Source organism: Lagenorhynchus albirostris, chromosome 9 (assembly GCF_949774975.1).
Source record: "Lagenorhynchus albirostris chromosome 9, mLagAlb1.1, whole genome shotgun sequence".
NCBI classification, from domain to species: Eukaryota; Metazoa; Chordata; class Mammalia; order Artiodactyla; family Delphinidae; genus Lagenorhynchus; species Lagenorhynchus albirostris.
In genome coordinates, this window is record NC_083103.1 from 94,994,459 (window position 1) to 95,011,849 (window position 17,391).

The window sequence follows — 17,391 nt, forward strand, 5'->3', positions numbered from 1 at the left end:
TGTTTTGGTGGTAGTATTATAGGCAATTTTGTTATTCAAACTTCTACCTTCCAAATTTTCCATTATAAACATGCATTATTTATATTCAAGAAGTAAACATATTTTAAAAAATTCACAGCACAAAAAACTGTAGAAAATATTTTACTGAAACAGCTTTTCAATTAACAATGGAGCAAAGTACAACTTGACTCAAAGCTGTCCAACCAGCCTCAACTGCTAGTGAAACAACTCAAACATACAGGACAGGGTAGGACACTTGGGTCACATTTCTGCCAATGTGGCAAAAAAAAGAAAAAAAAAGAGGAAAACAACACAAGAGACAGACACAAGCAGGCTCCCCCTTGTCCTGGGAGTTGGGGTGGCAGCCCTGGCCCCTGCTACAGATGGGATCCTGAAGGGCAGGCTGCCCAACACCAGTGTGGTGGGTAAAAGGGCCCCCATCCCAGCAGAGCAACACATTAATAAGAAAGGCCAACCTGTACCCTCTTCCTTCCCCCCACAAGGCCTGCCTCCAACAGAGCGAGGTGGCATTTTTACATTCACGCCATGGTCTCTCCTGCCCCCAGGGTCTTAGGACAGGGGCTCACAGTAGAAAGCACATTTTGGTCAGCCCAGGGGGCCAGGAAGTGAGGGAAAGGCTCTGTCTGAGAGGGCAGAACAGAAGCGGAGAGAATGGGGGCAGGAAGTCAAAGGGCCAAGGAGTACCAGGCTACTAGGAAGATGCAGTTTCCAGCAGTGCTTGCAGGACGCTGGCATCCTGTGCCAGCCACTGCACACAGCTTTCCTAGGCCCGAGTCCACAGGCTGGGGAGCTACAGGGTTTTCACACATCTCACTCCCTGCAGAGGCAGCTGGATTCCCTTCTTCACCTTCTCCCTGCCTACTCTGGCCACCGGGGGGTTTGTACGTGTGGGTGGGAGTCGACCTAGATTGACTTAGGCAGTCCAGATGGAAGGGCTCTGGCCTAGAGGCAGAGGACTGCCCAACTTGCAAGAGGAAGCCAAGGAGACCCAGGGGAGGAGGCATGGGGGCGGGGGTTTTTAGAGAAAAAACCCTGGAGGAGGCAAGAGCACAGACAGGCGCTCAGAAATCAAACCTGGTAACCAAGGCTCTGCAGACACTGGCCTGTGTGGCATTGATCTCGTGGTGGAGGAGGGAGGGAGGGAGGGAAGGATGACCAGAAAAGACTGGAGACCCTCTAATAAGCCAGGACACCCTTCCCACTACCAGGTCTGTCAACCAACTACCGATGGCCATCCTCTCACCTACCCACAGGCGAAGAATTAAGACCTAATAGTGATTTTTCCCAAACTAGGGCCTGGATGGGTAGGGAACCAGAAGGTGGGATTGGGGAATGGAACAATTTCAGTTTTAACCACAGAACTACTCCAGAAGAACTGGTGAGCTGTCCCTTCCTCCCCCTTCTCCACACCTCCAATCACAGGTGAGAGAAGAGGAACTTAAGCCTCTGAGGGCGGGGCCAACCCCTCCCCCAGCCCTTGGTGTTTAATAAATAGAGGTGGTAAGAGAAGGGGGCGGGGACGAGTGGGGAACTGGGAGGCGGGGGTTATAGTTCATCATTCTTCAAAGTTGGCTTCTGTCCTGTAGGCTGCTCCTTCTGTTCAGATTCTGGTGGGAGTTGGGGGAGAGCAAAGGAACAAAAGCAAGTGAGATGGAGGGAATGGGCCCAGTTCTGGGCAGGCATCTCCCCCCAGACCCTGCTAGGCTTCCCGGTACCCCCCATCTCCCACTCTGCCCTCACCTGCTGCGGGACCCCCTAACTCCAGAGGTTCAGAGTCTGCCGGTTCAGATCCTGCTTTCGGGAAGGAATGGGTTAGTGTCTGCAAAGGAAGGAAGGGGCTAACAGAGGGGATGGCAAACTTTTCCTGCAAAGAGCCAGATAGCAAATATTTTAGGATTTGTGAGCCACACTAGGTCTCTTTCCATATTTCGTTTTTGGAAATAACCTTCTAAGGCCGTTCACTGCTCACAGGCCGCCTGCAAAGAGGCTGTACCTGCAAGTTTGCCGACCCCTCGGCTAAGTGATGCCCGTATTCCCAATCAGTTTCCCCCAACTCACGAGTCTCTTGCTCAGGCTCTGAGATGGGCTTTGCATCTTCAGTCTGGCCTGGAGGGAAACCAGGAGGAAAATGTAGTCCCGGGAGGGAAAGGAAAGCTTCTTGCTGCCCAGTAGCACCTGGAACCAGGCACCCTGCCCTCACCTGCTGGAGGGATGACCTTGTCCCCCTGGTCACTGGCACTGGCATTGAGGGGAGGCTCTGCCCGGGTCCCATTCTTGTCCTTGGGCCGGGGCCGGGGCTTGGCAAACTTGGCCTTATTGAGCAGATACTGCACCTCTCGGTCCAGGGCCATCATCTTGGCCTCGATGTCTTTTGAGAGCAACACGGGCTTCTCTGTGGCAGGAAGCTTGGCCTGCTCGGCCACGGTTGCATTCTTCCAGGCCTGTGGGCGAGGACAGGCTCAGAGCCAGCCACGGACATGGCAGACGCCTCTGTCTCAGGTGAAATACACCCCCCAACAAACCACAGGCTCTTCCCCCAGACCCCAAATCACTGCTGCCCGTGGCCGTCAGCCCCAGAAGTAAGCAGACCCCTCAGAATGGCATTCGAGACTGTCCACATGGGAGTCCCAAACTACACGTTTCTGGCTTACATCCTATTACTATGGACTAACTACAGCTGAACCTCTTAATTATTTTCTCCTTCTCTCTCCACTTCTGAGCTCTGGCTCAAAAAAAAAAACCATCCCCACATTCAAAACAGTTTCTGCTTCTCATGACAAGTCATTCTCCCCTCCCCAAACCCTGGCCCACCTTCTGCATCCAGCTCAAGTCCCAGCTTCTCAAAGCAGCTTTCTCTAACCTCACGGGGATGGGCTCTGTCGCTCGTCTGGTTGACGACTCATGGCTATGACTCTAGTCTGGGACTAATCCGACACGGCCTCAAACGCAACCATCTTCTGCCTTCCGGATTAGCTGTCAAGCCTGGACACAGAGGCTGCCAGCTCTCCGTTTCTCCGTATCTCCCACGCTGCCTAGGACAGCCCACTTCACCAGGTAAGTCTCCAGTTAAGTATTTACACGGGGATTACCCAGGTCTCGTTGATGACTTTCTCTAACGTTGTCATCTCCACCTCCGTGAAGATCTGGTCCATCTCTGGGATGAGCCGGGCTCCCCTGCAGCCAGAGAGGAGACCATCAGTCCAGGAGGGACAGGGCGGGACTGAATGAGGAAGAAAAGTGAAGGGGCCGCTCACGTGAGGAACATGCTGGAATGGTTGAGGAGGTTATCGAGGGCAGACAGCCGCTCGGGCCACTTCTTGCGCTCTTCCACCCGGAAAAACAAGCCTTGACACAGCTTCCTCAGCTCGGCCAGCTTCTCCTTCAACATCTGATGGATGTGGGGAAGGGAGAGGGCAGAGGGTTGAGGGGATGACATGTCAGCCCTGGAACCAGCCCTGCATCCTCCGTTATAGCCTCGCACCCCAGCTCTCCTCCCTTTCCCATCCGGCCCGCCATGTCCTGGGAGGTCCCTCACCACTGTGGTGGCCCCAAAGCCCTCATCCTCCAGCCAGGTGGACGCGGCATGGAGTCTCCCAGAGATGTCCTCACGCTGCTCCTCGGTAGACACTTCCTGATACTCAGGCTGGTACAGCTTGTCCTGGGGAGGTGCACAAGAGCACAAGCATGCAGCAGGCCCTGGGGGCAAGGCTCATGGAGCAGGACCCCCTCCCTGCTCCCCAGCCCCACACACAGGGCCTGGGGCAGGTGTGCTTCCCACCCGACCAACCTGTGTCTCAAAGATGAATGCTTCCAAGCTGTTGGCTGCTTTTTCCCGTTCCTGCTTCTCTAAGTCCCGGAGCGTCAGGTCCTGGAGTCTGTGGACAGGGGCGGCAGGCATGAGGGGCTCCATTCCACACCCTGGGCACCCTCTGCACACTCGCAGCCTTTACTCACTTCTGGGCCGAGCGGGCCAGCTCATCCTGGCGCAAGTCAGGCAGGTCCAGGACTACCAGCTCCACCCCGATCTCCTCCACCATTCTCTGCTTCCGGGCCGGCTTCTGCTTCTTTTCTTCCTCCGGGGCTGGAGGGACACCCTCAGCCCCTGCCTCACCCTTCTCACTTGGCTTCTGGGGTGAAGAGACCAAGATGTCAGGGCAAGTGTTGGCCCTTCTACCCTGCACAGGCAGGGCTCTGGGGGCCAAGAAGCAAAGCAGGCACCTGTCCCATTAACCACTGGGTCCAGGCTGGCCTCACTCTGCCTAGAGCTCACCTGGGCCTCGGGCTTTTCCCCGTTGTCTTTCTCTGCGGCCTTTTCTCCCTCAGGGGCTGCATCCCCCTTAGGCTCAGGGGGTGGGGGTGGAGAGGTGTCTTCTGTTGGGGCCTCAGCTTCCTCCCTGGGCTCTGCTTGCTCTCCAGGCTCAGCCTTGCTCCCCTCAGCAGGCCCCTCCTCCTCCTCCTGGGAAACAATCACAGACACGCCCACCCACAATAGTCACTAGCAGAGCCTAGGGATCAGGACTGGCTCTGCTTTGAGGGGCTCACCGCCCATGACACAGCTTGGGGGAGACAGAGGACGACTGTATGGAAATTGGCAGCAGGCATCTGGACTGCAGCAGTCTAGCTGGACAAAGGAAAAGCATTTGGACATGAGGGTGGGCCTTGGAGCTCAAGCACAGGGACGGCTCAGAGTCCAGAGGAGGGTGTAGTGAACTCGGCCTGGGCTGAGAGGAGGGGTAGATCTATCACATCCTAGGCAGCTGAGATGCCCACTCCAACCCCCTGTCCCTGCTGCCTCCGCCTGGTCCCACGCACCATCCTCCATGCTCCCTTGGCTCCATCCTGGCCTTACCTGGACAGTGTCAGTACCATTCTCTTTAGTATCTTGTGCGGCGCCACCTCCAAACAGGCTGGAGATGGTGTTGCCAAGTTCTAGAAAGAAGAAAAGCCAAAGACTTAAAGGGGACCACAGCATTGACTCCACCCCCAACCCCAGGGCATGGCCCGCCCACCTCCCCGAAGTGCACACAAATACACCCTCTCACAGACACACACACACATACACGTGTGTGCACACTTATCTTACTGGTCAGAGTAGATTCCTCTTCTGGGCTGTCCTCCACCAGCGTCTCAAACACAGACTCCACCTGAAGACAGGGATCCGAGGTGAAGAAATGCACACGCTAAGCCACCTTTTCCCCACAAACACCCTGCCTGGCGGGTGGCTGCTAGGCGCGTCCAGGTGACTTCCAGGTGTGCCAGCCTGTTCTCTCAGCTGCCTCCTTCTACGGGCTCTTGGATGGAGTCACCGCCAGCCCTGCTGATTATGAGCCCTTTCAGCAGGGGACCGTAGCTGCTCCTCCGCCCACCCTCACACTTCTCCACTCAACCAAATGGGCCGTTACTGCCCCAGTATGTTCTAAAAGATATTAACCCCCAGAACCGTCCTTTAAAGACAGGTTTCTCAACCATGCTACAGATCCTGAAACTTATAACATCCACGAGCATTTACAGGCTCTGAGACGGCCCATACCAGGTCCCTTGGTTAGCTTTGTTTAACCTAAGGTTTACCCAACTCCAGAACCCGTTTATCACGTTCTAATACCATGAGGAACTGCTCTGGAAAAGGCTGCTGGGGCCTGGGCCCCCGCCCTGCACACGGGGTCTCCTGCTCTCACCCTATCTAGGCTGAGCACGCCACTCTCATCCAGGTTGAAATGAGCCTTGATACCCTTCGACTCATAGTCGGGATACTTCTTGAAGCTCTCACCCACACCTTTTAGCTTCACCGTGGTCAGATTCTGGGAGCCAAATACCCTGGGTGGGGAGGAGAGAGCCGTTAAGGGAAGCCCCCCCCCCAGCTCTAGCCTACACAGCCTCCCAGCACGAGATGCGGGGCCCTCCCTGAGGACACCCTCAGGATGGAAGCTCCTCCCGGAGGAGAAGCTCAGCCCAACCCCAAGCCCACAGCCTGCTTCCCCTGTGTCCCCCTCAGACCCCAAGCCCTCCCTCCCTGGAGCCCTCCCCCTGCCCCACCCCCTCACCGAAGATCCTCAGGCCCCAGGAAGCCCAGGTCACCATAGTTGATGTGGAAGCTGAAGTCATGGTTGTAGCGGTTGAAGGTGATGACTTTGCGTTGAGGGTAGGGCCCCATCCGACAGAAGAGGACGCGCTTATTGTGCTTCAGGCTGCGAACTCCAGGCTCCTCCTCCACTTCCCTCGTGAACTCCACCTACGCGGCAGGCAGAGGGGAGGTACGCTGGAGGAGCAGAGGAGGGTCTCGGGGAAGAAGGGCGGGGAACACCAGTGGCAGGAAGACAGACGGACAGTCTAGAGTAGACAGGGGAGACGGCCCTGAGAGAGGTAAAGGGAGCCTGTCACCCCATCAGACAGGCTTACTCACCAGGATGGGGTAGATGGCCGCGTCTCGGACAACAAACGGCTTCACCTTGAAGGCTTTGCTGAGCGCCGCTGCCTGGTACACAGCGCCCATGGCGGCGGCTTCATCGGCGTTGATGTTCTTGCCCAGCTCCTCCCTGTGAGCATCCCAAGCCTCAGCACCACCCACCTGCAGCTCCCAGCCTGGCCCGCCCCCCCCCAGCCCCCCCCAGCCCTCCAGCCCCCACACTCACTTGCCCACAGCCTTCAGCAGCACCTCCTGAACTTTGGGCACCCGAGTGGCCCCCCCCACTAGGATGACCTGCTCAATCTCATCCTGCAGGGGGAGAGAGAACGGGAGGTGGATGGGTCAGCCCGAGTTAACCCTCCTCCTCAGCACCGACTCCTCCCTGATGTTCCCGCTCCCTCCTTCTTGCCACCTCATCACTTTCTATCCCACCTGCCTCCCCGCCATGCCCTCCTGGACGACCCCCTCACCAGCTTCATCTCGGCACTCTGCAGGGCCTGCTGCACGGGCCCAGGCACCCGCTCAAACAGGTCTGCACACAGCTCTTCAAACTCTGCCCGAGTCACCTTCGCCTTGAAATCCACGTCATCCATCAGGCCCTCGATCTGCGGGAGGATGAGGAGGGTCAGAGTTCTCACCCAGGTCCTGCTCTCTGAGTGAGCAGGTCAGACACCAAGGGAACAGGACTTTGGGAGGATGGAAGGAAGCACAGGAAGAAGGGATGGGCCACACCAGGCACAAGGAGTCTAGCTTGGGGTGGCGCGATCCTCCACCCTCTGGGTGGGGAGTATTTGCCCTCAAGCAGCACATGTGAGCACCTGGGCCATGTGATCGGCATTGGCGCTCAGGATGGTCTTCAGTCGATTGGCCTCACGCAGCAGCTTGGCCATAGCGCGGGGGTTCTCCCGCACGTCCTTCGCTCTCTGGCCCTTGCGCTGCTCGTTGAAAATCCCAGCCAGGTGCTCACGCAGCCGGAGCTCCATCTCCAGGCCCCCCAGGGTGCGGTCAAACCTGTGCAGGAAAGGGAACAGGGAAAAGCATGAGGAACACACAGGGCTCCTTCATCTGCACAGAACCTGGCCTTCACCCACACGGCTGACACCTCACAGCGACAGGCATCTGCCCATTCATTCAACTGTACCTACTGGGCATCAAACTATGTATTTGTCTCTGGAGATGCAACTGTGAGAAGAAAAAGACAAGACAAGCCCCCTGTTGTCAAAGAGTTTATAATCCAGCAACCAGATAATCATATAAATGTGAAATTTTAACCAACCTATGTGTTATAACAGAGAGACAAACAACACCACTAAACACATATATGGAATATTTAAGCTATTTAGGGAAGTCAGGAAAAGTTCTGTGAATAAGTGATGCTTGAGCTGAAACCTGAAGGATGAGTTGAGATTAACTAGGTGAAGAGGAAAGAACATTCTAGACAGAGGGAAAAGCATGCATAAAAACTGTGAGGTGAGAGAGAGTGCGGTGTGTAAGTTCCATGGAGCGCAAGGATGGCTGGAGCTCAAAGAGCAAGAGGTTCAGGGTCAGAGCCAAGCAGGAGGAGCCCGGGAGCACACAGGCACAGCCTCATAGGCCAAGGCAAAGGTTTGAAGCCACTGTAGGGTTTTTAAAGAAACGAGATACAGTCAGGTTGGCATTTTGAAAAGAACCCTCTGGCTGAGATGCGGAGAAAAGAACTGGAGGGAGGCCACACTGGCAGCGGGGAGATCTTCAATTCTGCAGGTAAGAGGCGATGGTGGTTTGGACTAGCATAGAAGCAGTAAAGATGGACAGGAAAGAATGGGTTCGTGAAATAAGATAATGCCAGTGATAAGTAAACTGGGAATAACAAGAACAAAAAAATAATTGAATCTGACACTCCACATATGGCCTATGGCCTTGTGGGTTTCCTCAGAAGCAGCTTGGGACGTTCCCTGCCCTTCAATCTTTCCAAACTGTCCTCCCCCAATTTCCATCTACCCCTTGCTCTTTGGGAGAGGTACCCTACGATGACTGATGCTTTAACCAGGAGAGCTTTCCTGCAGGGAGCAGGAAAGTGAGGCAGCTGCCCCTCTGAGAAGAAACCCCTGACCCGAGGGTATCTCAGCAAGCAGCCCTCGTCCCAGCACCCACTTACCCCACTCCCCGGATCTGCAGCTGTGGCTGCATCCCTGCGTCCTTAGTCTTCACCGTCTGGTAGGTCACGATGGTGCACACAGTGCTGCCTGCGCCCATGTCATAGAACATGATATTCTGTAGAGACATCAAGGCCACTGTCACAGGAACCTTATTTAACTCCAGGGTGCCTGCCTCCCTGCCTGCAAGGGGCTGTACCAACTCTCAAGTGAAAGCCAAACAGCTCCAGAAGGGGCTGAGGGCTGTTGCCTCATTTTGTCAAGGGCCAGCCACGGAAACAGATGCAAAATGAGCCAAATGGCCTCCATCATCAGACTCGGCCACCCTGCAAGTCTGGTCAGCAGTTCCTCCCTGGCTCACCTGGGCAGTGCTGTTGATATCTTTCCGGCGGAAGACACCATAGCTGAGGGCAGTGGCAGTGTTGTCGTTGATGAGCTGCAGCACTTTGAGGCCAGCCATGCGCGCAGCCTGCAGCACAGCTCGGCGCTCAGCCTGATTGAAGAAGGCTGGCACGGTGATCACTGCATCCTTGATGGGCTGCTCTACAGGGGACAACAGAACAGAGTTCCCACCAGCTTCAGACCTTAGAGGAGGGTTTCCCAGTCTCAGCACAATTGATGTTTTGGGCCAGATAATTCTCTCTCTTTTTTTCTTGGTGGCACTGTGCGGCATGCAGGACCTTAGTTCCCCCGCCAGGGATCAAACCCGTGCCCCCTGCAGTAGAAGCATGGAGTCTTAACGACTGGACTGCCAGGGAAGTCTCTGGGCCAGATAATTCTTTGGTTTGGGGGGCGGGCCTGTGCAGTCTAGGATGTCTGGCAGCACCCCTGGCTTCTACTTGGTAGATGCCAGTAGCAGTAGCTCCCCAGTTGTGACAACCAAAAATGTCATCAGACGTTGCCAAATATTCCCTGGGAGGCAAAACTACCTCTATTTGAGTCCCTAGGGAACCTGGCTACCACTGGCCCCATCTTGGCCGCTCACCTGCAAAATCTTCAGCCAGAGAACGGGAGTAATTGAGAAGCATGCTGAGGACCTCCTCAGGTGAGAACTGCAGCTGCCTGGGGGAAGGAAGCAGTTAGAGGCAAGGAAAGCCAGGCATCGAGGCAAGGACAATGGTGAGCACATGCCAATGGGGACCCCATCAGGCCCGCTGAGCCCACCCTGCCCAGCAGGGCACTCACGGGCTGATTTGGAAGTACACAGTCTGCCTCTGTGGGTCGAAGCCCAGCTCATGCTCGGGGAAACGAGCTCTGTAAAGGGCCACGTGGGGGTTATTCTCCTGCTTCCCCAGGAGGTTCTGGAAGTATCGCAGCGTAGCCTTTGGATTCTTGATGGCCTGAGAGGAGGTAAAGGAGAAGCAGAGTATTAGGCTCCCAAGCTAGCCATCACCTACCTCCTACCTCAGAGATCGATCAGGGAACAGACTCTGGGGTCTGTTACCTCCTCTCCTCTGCCCACTGCTTCTGGGAAGGGGGCAGGCTACTAGCTCACCATGCTTGCTGCACTGTCTCCAAAGAATCTTTCATTTTCTTTCAGGGTCACAGTCACTGGGGTTTTCCTCCGGGATTCCCTGTGGAAAAGAGACAATGGGACCAGGTGTCTATGGCAGGGTGTGTTCTCAGGAGCCTCAACACCGCACATACAATCAATCGTGCAGACACCAAAGTCTGCCGAGGGCACTACGAAGAACACACTGTGGCTTGGGGCGCAGACTCCCTTTCCCCACCCGACCCTGCGGCCGCCCTCACTTGTTCAAGACAATCTCCATGGGCACTCCAGGCTTGACAATGGCCACCTTCATTGACTCACTGCCCAGGTCCACAGACATCACTGCCAGCGTGTCTGAAGGGGAAACAGATTGTCAATTAGCCCCTCTTCCCCCACTTCCTGAGGCCCCGCTAATCAAAGCACACTGCTTTCCATGGAGAAAGTAAGACAGCAATGGACAAAGAAAAAGGTCTGGGTCTGGCAACCTAAGAGTCCAGAGTTTCCCACCACCAGCTTCTTTCTGCCTTCCCACCACGTATCATCCAACATTCACTCATTTATATTTCTTTCGATGCCTCTTTTGGGGTACACACCACTCAGTGCCAACAGGTCTGCCAAGAGCACTGCCATCAAGGCCCAACAGGCTAGCCTCCTCGGCCTCTGCCTCCTGACGGTGGCTGCCATTGTGTCTCTGGGGGAGGAGAAAAACAACACTTGTAACTGGATGCCCTGAGTGAAGGAGGCAGAACCTCATCCAGAACAGAGAAGCTTTAAGATTCATACCTACTCGCTCCTCACCCAGGGCAGAGCAGTCTACATCCCCTCCCCTCCCTCCCAATGAGAACCAAGCACTCTCAGCATCCTCAGAAGTGCCCACACAAAGGCCCAGGTGAAACAGCAGAGATCCTGGCCGCCAGTCACCACATCCCTAAATAAACGTAACAGGACAGGAGAAAGGAGACCAGGGCCTTCCGTCCACAGCATAGGCAGCAACTGGCGCACCCCAGCACTGCCCCTGCTGTCAGACACCTGGGGTGCGGCCAGGGATCCCCGCCCAGGACTCAACTACCTTCCTACACCTGGAGCTCCCCTGCTGGCGGAGAAAGCCGGGCCGGACCTGGACGGGAACTGAGAGATGGTGACGTTGGGCGAGTCTGGGGTGGAAGAAGGGCCTGTCTCATCGTCAGCATCCCTTCGGGTTGTCCCGCCCGCTCCCCTTCTCCATCCCATACCAGGCCCCGCTGCCTACTCAGACGCTGTGCCTGGAACAGTAAGGTTCCGCACCGTTGGGTACAGAGTACCCCGAGTTCACCTAAGCCTCACCAGCCGAAGACGGCGGCTCTCACTCCCGGAAATGGGTTCCGGCCCACCCCTAAGACGTGGGGGCGCCCCGGGGACCGAGATGCAGGGCCAAGCGCATCGGCGTTCTTGCGGCCCTCACTCCCACTACCGACCCGCCCCCGGAGCTAGCACGCTGCCTCCTCCAGGAGGGGTGGCCGGTCCCCATCGCCATCCCCACCCTCGCTACCTCTTGCCTCCGCTCCTGTGGTCCCAGCTCTGGGACAAACGCGGCGGCCGATGGACCCACGAGGCCAGCAGCGCGCCCCTCAAGCCCGCGCCCTTCACAACTCCCCTCGGTTTGCAAACTGTTACATTAGCCACCAACCTCCCGGCGGCGTCTAGCGAACCAGCCGGCCCCGGACGCGGCGTGCGCTCATTGGAGCCTCCGGCGCCCGGCCCTGCGCCGTGGGCCCGGCCCCGCCCCCAGCCGCCGCGGCGCGCGTTCCCATTGGGCCACGTCCTAGGCCCGCCCCCCTCCTCTGTCTCCAGCCGCTCCCGGGGAGGCAGCAGAGGGGCCAGTCAACCAGTTGGAGGAAAACCGCCGACGCTGGCCGTGGATTGGACCACGTCACGCGGCCCAGCGTCAGTCCCGGTGCGCTCGCGGGACTTTTCCGGCCGCGGCGCTGGATGTTTGACTCCCCGGGTCGGGAGTGACCGGTCCCTAGAGCGAGTCGGCGCACGGGCGGTCTCGCGCTCGGCCCTATTCTTCTGGTCATCTGGGAGCTCCGGCCGAGAAGCAGGAAAGATCGGCATCCCCTCCGCAGCCACGCGGAAGAGGCGCTTGCTTGTTGGTCGGTATTCGCTTTGGCTGGAAATCAGAGAATGCGCTTCTGGCTCAGTCCATCTCAACCCCCCTTTGTTTCTTTGAGGAAACTAAAGCCACTAAAGGAGAGATATTCGCTGATGGGTCGGAGATAACGCTTGTGTTCGTGGCAGAAGTTGGCCTGGACTCTTTAATTTGTATGAGAAGGAATATTCCAAACTGCAAATCGCTACACACAAGAGACGCTTTTAATATTTGTGAAGCTGTAATTGGTTAAGCACAGATGCACCACCTCCTGTTTGTCCTCCATTAAAGCTTGTGCACTTTACTTTTTTTCTGAATTAAAGAACCTCGGGCAGGTATTGGCGCTCCTCACTTTCCCCTCTGTACTTAGCAGTCCCATAGAAATATGCACGGTCCTTAAAGCACTTTCTTTTCCCAGTTTTACTGAGATGAGCGCACTTTTCTTAAACGTGGTATCAGTCGCCTTTCTCACGAAATCGACGCCTGGCCTTGCTTCACAGAAGGTTCTCGTGAAGGCCTTGGCTATGACAGCCAGGGCTTGGTTAAGGAACTCTTATCTGTTCCTTTACCTACATTTTTTTTTTTTTTTTTGCGGTACGTGGGCCTCTCACTGCTGTGGCCTCTCCCGTTGCGGAGCACAGGCTCCGGATGCGCAGGCTCAGCGGCCATGGCTCACGGGCCCAGCCGCTCCGCGGCATGTGGGATCTTCCCGGACGGGGCACGAACCCGTCTCCCCTGCATCGGCAGGCGGACTCTCAACCACTGCACCACCAGGGAAGCCCTCCCTACATTTTTTATGAGGCTTAGGGAGAGTCTGGTGTCTATGCTTAGAAGATAAACCTACTGACAGTACCAGGGAAAGGTCTATTTTCCTTCCCTTTAACAGTTCAGTGTTCAGGTAGCAGAGAAATTGGTAGAAATAGAAATTTGCTTAAAACGGTTTAATTACACAAATAATACACAAATGTAATTTTTTTTTTTTAAGGCAACGCTGTGTAGCATGCAGGATTTTAGTTCCCCAACCAGGGACAGAACCCGCGCCCCCTGTATTGGGAGCACAAAGTCTTAACCATTGGAGCACCATACACAAATGTAATCTTGAAAAAAGTTCCAATATTCTAGATAAAGCTAAATCCCTTTGATAATATCCACAACCTTACTCTGTCTGAGGTATTTGCTGTTATCAGATGTGTAATATTCCAGGCCTTTTCCTCTGTATTTACATATATGTGTTTTGAAACATGTAGCTGTTGTCTTTTTCTAAATGATAAAATGTTACACAATTAGATTGTTTGCAACTTGCTCTCTTGTTTTTCTTTTTGGTAACTAACAATAAATCATGGAGCATTTTCCATACCAGTACATAAAGATTCACCTTGTTTACTGCTATAGAACATTCCATAGCATGGGGGTTGTTTAGCCATACTGATGAACATAGAAGTTGTCATTTCAGTTCCACAGAGAAAGATTTTGTTTCTCAATAACTGACTCTACTTTTCACCAGCTATCCAGTAGGGTAGATTCTTTCCATCCCTTTCAGAGTATGCATTTTAACATTTATTGGCCCTCTGTCATCTGAAAGCATTGTGCTAGGTGCTGGGGGTCCAGAGATGGGGACGACCTTGTCCTTTCCTTCAGAGAAGTCAGTCTGTTGGGAAACAAGTATGTTCATGGTTTCATGCCCTTGGTAAAAACCTGTTGAATGACTTAATTGGAAGAGTAAGAAAGTCAGTCTCCCCTACTCCTAAGTGAGCTCCCACTCCCAGAATACCCTTGGTGAGAGCACAGTTTGCTGCAGCTACGCTTCTCGACTTGGGTGTCTGTCCCCCTGGGATGTGCAGCAGGTGCAAGTGCTCTGGGAAGTCACCTGTTTTGTTCTCTGACCAGAGAGGAGAATAGCATTTCACAAGGGCAAGGTGTAAAACAATGGGAAATTTTTAATGTAAAACACCTGATTTAGATGAACTAAGACAGCTGAATCCACTAGTTCTCCAGAATAACCTGTAATAACATTTGAGGACTACACCCCTTCCCCCACACTGTGTAGAAACCCAAGGGAAGAAAGTTGCCGTCTTGCAGAACATGTGCCAAACTGACAGAAGACTAAAATGAACACATCAGCCAGAGCACATTCATACATTATAAACCATGCACGTTATGTTATGGGCTGAGGGCAATGTTGATTATGGCGAACATAATCCAGGAGAATTTAAAAAATTTGTTGTCACCCAGTAACCCCATTCTTAGGTGTATATCTAACAAATTTAGAGACTGTTTATAATAGCTTAATTCATAAGGGCCCAAAATTGAATACTGCCCGAATGCCCATCAATAGTTGGATAGATAAATAAATAGTGGTAGATTCACACCATGGAATTCTGTACAGCAATGAAAACAAATGGTCTACTATTACACTCAACAACTTAAATGAATCCCACAAACAATATTGAGTGAAAGAAGCCAGAAGCCAAAGAGCACACAGTTGATGACTTCACTTGTATAAAGTTTAAAATCAGGCAAAATTAAGTTACAGTGATAAAGTTGGGATGGTGCTTACCCTTTCAGGGTAGGAAGAGGGCGTAGGGCAGGCTTTGGGGGATGCTGGTTGCAGTGGCTTTGGGAAAATTCAATGGATTGTAGTATGTACATTTTTCTGTTTACATGTTATACTTCAATAAAAAATTTAAAAATTATTTTGTATGTGTCACACAAAGGACTAGAGGGCTTGATTTTACTGTAACCTTAGGCAGGAGAAGCACCAGGATAAGTTTTTTTTTCTATTTTTATAAAAATGTTTTTAGAATTACAAAAGAAATGTCTGGTTATTGAAGAAAACTGCAGGAACACAGGAAAAACAAAGAATAAAAACCACTCGAGATAGCCTCATTCACCAGAGGGCAGACAGCAGAAGCAAGAACTACAATTCTGCAGCCTGTGGAAGGAAAACCACATTCACAGAAAGACAGACAAAATGAAAATGCAGAGGACTTTGTACCAGATGAAGGAACAGGATAAAACCCCAGAAAAACAACTAAATGAAGTGGAGATAGACAACCTTCCATAAAAAGAATTTAGAATAATGATGGTGAAGGTGATCCAGGACCTTGGAAAAAGAATGGAGGCAAAGACTGAGAAGATGCAAGAAATGTTTAACAAAGACCTAGAAGAATTAAAGAACAAACACCCAGAAGAATTAAAGAACAAACAAACAGAGATGAACAATACAATAACTGAAATGAAAAATACACTAGAAGGAATCAATAGCAGGAAAACTGAGGCAGAAGAATGGATAAGTGACCTGGAAGACAGAATGGTGGAATTCACTGCCATGGAACAGAATAAAGAAAAAAGAATGAAAAGAAATAAGATTGAAAAGAAATGAAGACAGCCTAAAAGACCTCTGGGACAACATTAAACTCAACAACATTCACATTATAGGGGTCCCAGAAGGAGAAGAGAGAGAGAAAGAACCCGAGAAAATATTTGAAGAGATTATAGTCGAAAACTTTCCTAACATGGGAAAGAAAATAGCCACCCAAGTCCAGGAAGTGCAGAGAGTCCCAGGCAGGATAAACCCAAGGAGAAACATGCTGAGACACATAGTAATCAAGTTGACAAAAATTAAAGACAAAGAAAAATTATTGAAAGCAACAAGGGAAAAATGACAACATACAAGGGAACTCCCATAAGGTTAACAGCTGATTTCTTCAGCAGAAACTCTACAAGCCACAATTACATTCAACAACTTAAATGAATCATGTAGCTGTTGCCTACAAGGGACTAGCACGATATATTTAAAGTGATGAAAGGGAAGAACCTACAACCAAGGTTACTCTACCCATCGAGGATCTCATTCAGATTCAACAGAGAAAGCAAAAGCTTTACAGATAAGCAAAAGCTAAGAGAATTCAGCATCACCAAACCAGCTGTACAACAAACACTGAAGGAACTTCTCTAAGTGGGAAACACAAGAGAAGAAAAGGACCTACAAAAACAAACCCATAACAATTAAGAAAATGGTAATAGGAACACACATATCAATAATTACCTTAAACGTGAACGGATTAAATGCTCCAACCAAAAGACCCAGGCTCACTGAATGGATACAAAAACAAAACAGCATATATAAGCTGTCTACAAGAGACACACTTCAGACCTAGGGACACTACAGACTGAAAGTGAGGGGATGGAAAAAGATACTCCATGCAAATGGAAATCGAAAGGAAGCTGGAGTAGCAATACTCATAACAAATAAAATAGACTTTAAAATAAAGAATGTTACAAGAGATAAGGAAGGACACTACATAATGATCAAGGGATCAATCCAAGAAGAAGATATAACAATTATATATGCACCCAACACAGGAGCACCTCAATACATAAGGCAACTGCTAACAGCTATAAAAGAGGAAATCGACAGTAACACAATAATAGTGGGGGACTTTAACAGCTCACTTACACCAAGGGACAGATCATCCAGGCAGAAAATTAATAAGGAAACACAAGCTTTAAATGACACAATAGACCAGACAGATTTAATTGATATTTATAGGACATTCCATCCTAAAACAGCAGATTACACTTTCTTCTCAAGTGCACATGGAACATTCTCCAGGATTGATCACATCTTGGGTCACAAATCAAGCCTCAGTAAACTTAAGAAAACTGAAATTGTATCAAGCATCTTTTCTGACCACAATGCTATGAGATTAGAAATCAGTTACAGGGAAAAAAACGTAAAAAACTCAAACACATGGAGGCCAAACAATACGTTACTAAATAACCAAGAGATCACTGAAGAATTCAAAGAGGAAATCAAAAAATTACCTAGAGACAAATGACAATGAAAACACAACAATCCAAAACCTATGGGATGCAGCAAAAGCAGTTCTAAGAGGGTAGTTCATAGCAATACAAACCTACCTCAAGAAACAAGAAAAATCTCAAATAAACAATCTAAACTTACACCTAAAGGAACAAGAGAAAAAAGAACAAACAAAACCCAAAGTTAGTAGAAGGAAAGAAATCATAAAGATCAAAGCAGAAGTAAATGAAATAGAAATGAAGAAAACAATAGCAAAGACCAATAAAACTAAAAGCTGTTTCTTTGAGAAGATAAACAAAATTGATAAACCATTAGCCAGACTCATCAAGAAAAAGAGGGAGAGGACTCAAATCAGTAAAATTAGAAATGAAAAAGGAGAAGTTACAA

The 17,391-nt window shown here is 51.5% G+C and overlaps 1 protein-coding gene across 5 annotated transcripts; it reads right to left on the reverse strand.

Annotated features, from left to right (window-relative positions):
• Nucleotides 1-128: 128 nt before the first annotated feature.
• On the reverse strand, nt 129-11,825 carry HYOU1 (hypoxia up-regulated 1). Of its 5 annotated transcripts, XM_060160560.1 has the most exons (27): nt 11,580-11,679; nt 11,121-11,205; nt 10,645-10,742; nt 10,312-10,405; nt 10,055-10,133; nt 9,745-9,899; nt 9,545-9,621; nt 8,921-9,102; nt 8,562-8,677; nt 7,243-7,435; nt 6,895-7,029; nt 6,651-6,733; nt 6,422-6,554; nt 6,063-6,250; nt 5,697-5,835; nt 5,105-5,165; nt 4,871-4,950; nt 4,292-4,477; nt 3,976-4,148; nt 3,809-3,896; nt 3,557-3,679; nt 3,276-3,409; nt 3,111-3,195; nt 2,222-2,462; nt 2,080-2,127; nt 1,762-1,812; nt 129-1,628 (listed from the first exon to the last, which is right to left on the reverse strand). In XM_060160560.1, the coding sequence occupies exons 3-27, from the start codon at nt 10,733-10,735 to the stop codon at nt 1,567-1,569; spliced, it is 2,997 nt and encodes a 998-aa protein (XP_060016543.1). In that variant the 5' UTR covers nt 10,736-10,742; nt 11,121-11,205; nt 11,580-11,679; the 3' UTR covers nt 129-1,566. The 5 variants fall into 5 exon arrangements, with proteins under 5 accessions (XP_060016543.1, XP_060016541.1, XP_060016542.1 ...); XM_060160558.1 differs by lacking the exons at nt 11,121-11,205; nt 11,580-11,679 and adding an exon at nt 11,718-11,825; XM_060160559.1 differs by lacking the exon at nt 11,121-11,205 and having other exon boundaries at nt 11,580-11,712.
• Between the last annotated feature and the right edge of the window lie 5,566 nt (nt 11,826-17,391).

Bases quoted from the DNA above. Each gene is read 5' to 3' on its own strand.
- HYOU1 (XM_060160558.1), bottom strand. From the start codon at position 10,735: ATGGCAGCCACCGTCAGGAGGCAGAGGCCGAGGAGGCTAGCCTGTTGG. The intron at 7,030-7,242 runs GTGCTCACATGT...ATCCTCCCGCAG, and splicing joins ATGCCGATCACATGGCCCAG to ATCGAGGGCCTGATGGATGA. The intron at 4,149-4,291 runs GTGAGCTCTAGG...TCTTCACCCCAG, and splicing joins GGGAAAAGCCCGAGGCCCAG to AAGCCAAGTGAGAAGGGTGA.